This window comes from Aedes albopictus, chromosome 3 (genome assembly GCF_035046485.1).
Source record: "Aedes albopictus strain Foshan chromosome 3, AalbF5, whole genome shotgun sequence".
NCBI classification, from domain to species: Eukaryota; Metazoa; Arthropoda; class Insecta; order Diptera; family Culicidae; genus Aedes; species Aedes albopictus.
The window spans coordinates 137,756,460-137,762,459 of record NC_085138.1 but is presented as its reverse complement, the minus strand read 5'-3'; the positions used below and the strand labels follow the sequence as shown (position 1 = coordinate 137,762,459).

The 6,000-nt window shown below is 43.0% G+C and overlaps 1 protein-coding gene across 3 annotated transcripts in view; it reads left to right on the top strand.

Annotated features, from left to right (window-relative positions):
- The first annotated feature begins 548 nt into the window (after positions 1 to 548).
- Positions 549 to 6,000, top strand: part of LOC109401056 (GON-4-like protein) — a 42,739-nt gene continuing 37,287 nt past the window's right edge. Inside the window, exons 1-4 of one of the 3 annotated variants that reach the window (XM_062860953.1) lie at positions 549 to 1,063; positions 1,118 to 1,724; positions 1,796 to 2,964; positions 3,026 to 3,183. In XM_062860953.1, coding sequence (XP_062716937.1) covers positions 695 to 1,063; positions 1,118 to 1,724; positions 1,796 to 2,964; positions 3,026 to 3,183 — 2,303 coding nt within the window. In that variant the 5' untranslated portion in view covers positions 549 to 694. The remainder of the gene's footprint in view (positions 1,064 to 1,117; positions 1,725 to 1,795; positions 2,965 to 3,025; positions 3,184 to 6,000) is intronic. The other 2 variants (XM_029879471.2, XM_062860952.1) reach the window with 2 other exon arrangements.

Here is a 6,000-nt window from a genome sequence, read left to right as displayed (position 1 = left end):
CCTGGACCGACCGGGAATCGAACCCGTCACCCTCAGCATGGTCATGCTGAATACCCGTGCGTTTACCGCCTCGGCTATATGGGCGAAAAAGACTCATACATTTTTCAAATTTATTTCAGTGTAGCAGAAACTTAAAAATTACAGCCATTACCGTGAAGTGGTCTTACATAGAACAATGCGAGTAGCTGAGTAGCAGGTTTTGTTCCAGTTGGGATGTTACTATGCCAAGAAAAACAAGAAGCAATCGCAACGGCGACTTCTTTAGCGACTTTTGATTTTGGTGAGGCACGAAAAACTCCAGATTTTGCCACCTCAATTTTAGTTGCTAGCTTCACACATGCCATTTTCGTTACGTTGTTTTCGATTAACCACCCGAGGCACAAAAAATTGAAATATTTCACTCATATTTTAGTGCTTGGTTTTTAGTGCCTGGCAAATTTCTTCTTGGATCCGCACGTAGATGTCGCTAAGGTAGGAAAAAATTTTAGTGCCTGGGTTTTTTAGTGCCTAACTTAACGCAAGTCTATAGCGAAACCGCATCGAAACTGTCATCCACTCATCCAAAACGTAAACAAAAATCTAGTTTTTGTCTGAAAAAAAAAAATCAAAAAGTGTTCTTGTTTCGAAGTTAACGTAAATTTCGCGTATTAAATGTATTTCAATACAAATCTAACAGCAAATACCAGTGACCGAAATGTCATCGGAAAAAAGAAAACGTAAATCAACCCGCACGCCACCGGTAGCCGCCGTCAGGAGCGATTCGTCCAGCGAACGCGAACTGATCATCGATCTACCGAGCACCAGCACGGGCGGCGGTCGGACCACAAGATCCTCTCGGCCGATAACTCCCAAAAAGACCAGCCCCGACAAGCGGCCACCCTCGACGAGGAAGAAACGTCGCCGGCCACGGTCCAGCAGTTCCAGCAGCGATGTCGAGGATCAAACTCTGGAGGAAACAATCCAGCGGGTGGCCGTTAGTAACAACATGTCCCAGGAAAGCATTAAGAAGATCCTGAAGAAGCTGGTCCTGAATGAGCACATTCTGGCAACGGTGAAATTGAAGGTTTGTGGATAGGATAACTAGTAGTGAATCGAGTTCATAAAAAGTTTGTTACAGGAGGAAGAAGAAGTCCGGGAAGCGAATACCCACCCCGTCCCGGTCAAAGATGGCATGGAAGGTGACGATGAAGAAGAAGACTCCACTGCAGCTCAGGTCAAGCTAACCCGGTTGAAAGCCAAGCAGCTGAATAAGCCACCGCTTCCGATAGTTCCTTTGAAAGCGCCGATAGCAAACGAAGAAGTGGCTGCGCTAATTCGAGAAGAGCTCGGTTCCGACGATGACGACGAGGAGTATCAACCTACGGAGGATGATATTCCCTCCGATGATGACCCCAACACAACTATATCGGACATCGATTCGCAACCGCGGACGCCGATCGCACCGTCAACCCCAGGCGGCACGGAAACGGAAGAAGAGTCCACCTTGTACAGCAGGGATGGACTGTTCAAGGTGCCGCGGATACGTAACGACAGTTACTGCTCCGAACAGGAGCAGGAGAACATTGCCCGGCGGACCCGATCGAAGCTGTGTCTGCAGACGACGGCCATCGAAACCATCGAGTCGACGTTCTTCCCGCCGGACATTACGACCGATATGTACGATTTCGACTGCGACATGGATCACGTCTGGAAGGAGTTTCTGAGCGAGTTCACCAAGCCGTTGCGTGAGTATTGTACAATATGTAGGATAGAACGAGGTGGTAGTCCTACTGATATATTCCCATATCCCTCACAGCCAACCACGCTGAAGACGACGATGACACCGATCCGGAGTACGTGGCGGCTGATCAAGTACCAGTTGACGCTGAGGAGCTTCGCGAAGTCAAGGTCTCCAGGAAAGAGCTCAACGAACTGGTTTCGGAACTGCTGGAAATGAGCGGAATTATTGACGAGTCTTTCCTCAATGATGCTACACCAAATAATACTTTGGTTCCTGGTGGGGCAATTGAAGCTCCCAGCAGTCAGGATCAAGATCAGCTATCCCAAGAAGTTGAAGACACAGGGCAGTCGTCTGTGCTGAACACCCCACAGCCAAAATTGTCTAGTCCGGTGAAGGAGCGTTCTGTTAGTCCCGAACGAATCGTCAATAACTCCGTATTCCAACCAGAAACGGTGTCCACCCCTGTGGCACCCCTTGCAGAAAATCGTGTAGTTCTTGTGACACCTGCTTTGTTGCCAGCCACTGCAGACGTGCAAGCGAGTGGTCCAGAATGTGGAGTACCTAGTGTACAATTGTACACGGCTGCTATACCATCCGTAGAAGGCAATGTACAAATCGTAGCTCCTGTTCCGCAACAGTCTGCGGTGATTTCCGAAGTAGGCGAAACTAGTCTGAACAGCACTGCGCTGGCGCCTGTGCCGCAGCCTACTACTCCAACTGTCCAACCCACAGAAAGGCGGATAGTTTTCATAACTCCAGGCTCTCAAACTAATGGTTCAACCTGGACAGTTATTAGCACCAGTCCTGGAAATTCCATTTTGCAATCTAGTTCTTCGTTTATTGACCAATCGGCAATAGCACAAACTAGTTATTCCAGTGCCAACAATTCGCAACAGCTGGCCGATGCCCCGAAAAGCCTCACTCTAAGCGGTAACTTCTTCCTCCAGATAGCAACGCCGGATGAGTCCAGCTTCTACAAGTACTACATACCGTCGAAGACTTTTACGGTTCCCCAAACGGACCGGACTCCAGTGCCACCGTCGGAACGAAGGTATCGCTTCACGCACAGCCTGGTGCCGGTGACTGTAACATACCACGAGGGCCAAACGGGTTTCACGAGCTTTCAGCTGCAAATTTTCCAACAACAGCTCCGGCAGCACGTCCAATTTGCGGCGCAGAGTTTTATGCAGAGCTACGCGCATCCCAAGTTTTGGCAGATGGCCAAAACTTTCAAGGAAATGCTAGTAAGTAGCTTTCTACGCAATTCTTTGAATTGTAGAATTAACCTTTCCCTATTTGCTTCAGCTTGAACTGCAGCAAATGGCAACCGACAATCCATCGGCCAAAGCGTGGAATTTGGATGGCGCTGTCGAGTGCTGCCTCAGCTGGGAAAAGGAACTCGAGGCAGATTCGGACGAAAACAAGGATTTTATCCAGTTTCAATTGGACGAAGTTAGCAAAGCGTAAGTATTGTTTGTTTGATCGTATCAACACAGTGCGTATGTACCAACAGAGTGCAAAGTAGGAATGCAAACAAGTATATATCAATTCGCATCGTACGGTCAAGCTGTTCGGACTTCAAACTCAATTCTTACAGAAGTCATACGCTTAGGTATTCAAATTTTGACTAGATTCGCTTTTGATCCTTGTCCCACGAAACGCGTAAAAATTAAAAGAATGCACAGTGGTCCACGAACCAGATTTACGAAGAAAGATGCATTCAATGCCTTCAAATGAGTTTTTAGACAAAATGGTCTTCTACAAAGTTGTCCCTAATAATAAGGCCCTCTTTAAAATGTGCATGAAAATTAGGGTGGTTCATATTTTCAAAGAAATTGGTAACCAAATTTTTTTATTTGCAAGAATAACTGTAAAATTTTCTTCGGGAAAGTTGTAGATCTATCAATTTTGAGCAAGTTTGCTGAAGACACTTTTTATGTAACTTTAAAATTGACCGATCCAGAGGTATTTTTCTGAATAAGCTTAGGGTGGTTCAAGAAAAACCGGTTTTCTGGCGTCAACTTTTTCAGTTTCGATTTTTCATCAAAGTCGCTCAAGAAACATTTGTAGGGCATTTGAAGGCGCTCCGTTTCGTGTGCTGAGATGGTCGTTATCTCTTTTGGTTCAAAAGTTACAGGCGTTTTTCTTAAAAAATCATAGTTTTTACAAAAGGTGTTATGATGGGTTGCGGCAAACATAAAAAATATCTTTTGCCCGCATTCAAAAGAAGAAATGTTGTTATAAAACATATCAAAAAATTATGTCCTCGCCACTGGAACATTGTTATGTTTTTACCTGATTGATTCGTTCTTTCCGGCTGAAGTACCATTATTTTTAACATCCAATGCTGTTTTTTGCCATTGATTTATTTTTTGTTGAGTTTCCAGCATGCGTCCCGTATTTAAACGGGACAAATCTGGTCAGCCTATTCCTGGATTACTTCTTGGAGGAGTTTCTGGAAGAATTCCAGGAGGAATTCCTGAAGGGATCCCAAGAAGAGTTCTCGGAGGCATTTTCAAAATAATCCTGGCAGTTGTTCCCGAAAGAATCACAGAAGGATTTCCAAGGTGAATCCCTGGAGGAATCTTGGAGAAATTCGTGAAGAAACCCCATGATGAATCTTGGAAGCAATCCCTTGAGGAATTCCTTAGGAAACCTCACGAGAGCTTTCTTAGCGAATTTCTGTAAGAATTTCTGTAGGAATCCCTGGATAATAAATTGAAGAAATCCATGTCTGCAGTAATTTCTGGACGAATTGTTGAAGGAATACTAACGGATTTTTTAAAGGAAAAATCTCTAGTAAAATTTTCTCGAACAACTTCTGGAAGACATTCTTGCAGAAATACTTCGAATAATTCCAAATGGCATTATTGCAGCAATCTCCAGTGGAATTCTGGAAGGAATATATGTAAAAATCCTTGAAGAAATCTCTGAATATCTCAATGGATCTCTGAAGAAACTCCTGAAAGAAATCTCGAAAATAGCACTCGAACAATCACTGGAGGAACCTTTAAAGATATCTCAGGACATATCCCCGTAGAAATGTCTGGTAGAATCTCTAGATGAACTATTAAAGGAATCTGTGGAGAAATTCAAGTTAGAACCACTGCAGCAAGCTATGGAAAAAATCCTGGAGGAATTGTTCAAACTCATATAGGTTCAGTGTACCAGTTATGGCTATAGTACCTCAAATTCGCCATAGTCGATTTTCAACCTTTAAAGATACAAATCAACAAGAAAAAAATCGTGAACAACAGATCACGATCACAAAAGATGATTGCAATCATTCAAACTTCACAATTTGCTCAAATTATGGTAGAAATAAATCATTTTCCTTAACTTTTCGGCCTCCTTGCACCCTATTTCGCCATAGTGTACCAGTTATGGCAACTCCCATAAGGAATGCATGTAAATAGTGCGAAGTGGAACCCAAATTAACAAATGTGTCCATAACTGGTACAGGGTTCCTATCATTGGCACACGCCGTAATAAATACTAAAAGTCGTTTTGGCTCCGTTTTTATATTTTTCCTGTAAAGTATTGAAACAAATCAATCATTTGACTTATTGTTTACATTCGTCAGTCTTCTTCTTATTTTTGTAGAAATAGTTTTTCTTAGGTAGTGCGATAACTGGTACAGGCACCCTAGTTTACGAAACTAGAAACAATTCTGAAACAGTCATTTAGTTCCTCAAAACTGCAATGCCTATTTGCATATTCAAATATCGGGCCTCATCCAGAAAAAATTCTAGCTACACCAATGATTTTACGACTCTTTGTCTAAAGATGATATAGCATTCTGAAGAAAAATTACAATTTCATACTTTTGAATCGAAAGAAAAATCGAATGTAAAATATCGATTCGGTCGATTTTGTGGGGTTTCAACATCGATTCAAAAAATCGATTAATCAAAACAAAAACATCGATGTTGCGAACATCTATTCAAAATTGCCCAACGCTAACGGCTACACAAATTTTCTCTAGTATTCAATTCAAACAAACGTCATTCTAAGAGCAAAATACCTGGGATTTCTTTACGAATCTTTTCAAGGACACCTTTAGAAATCCCTTTATGCATTTATTCAGGAACTTCTTCAGGGATTCTTTCAGCAATTCCACAAGGGACTTCTCCAGAAGTTTCTCCTTCGTGAATTCTCCCATGGACACCTTGCAAGGTGCGGGTAGTGATTGTTTCGGGCTTTGTTCCAAGAAATGCTTCAAGAATTCCTCCCATGATTCCATGATTCACAGATACTTCTGCATCGACGAATTCCTCCTG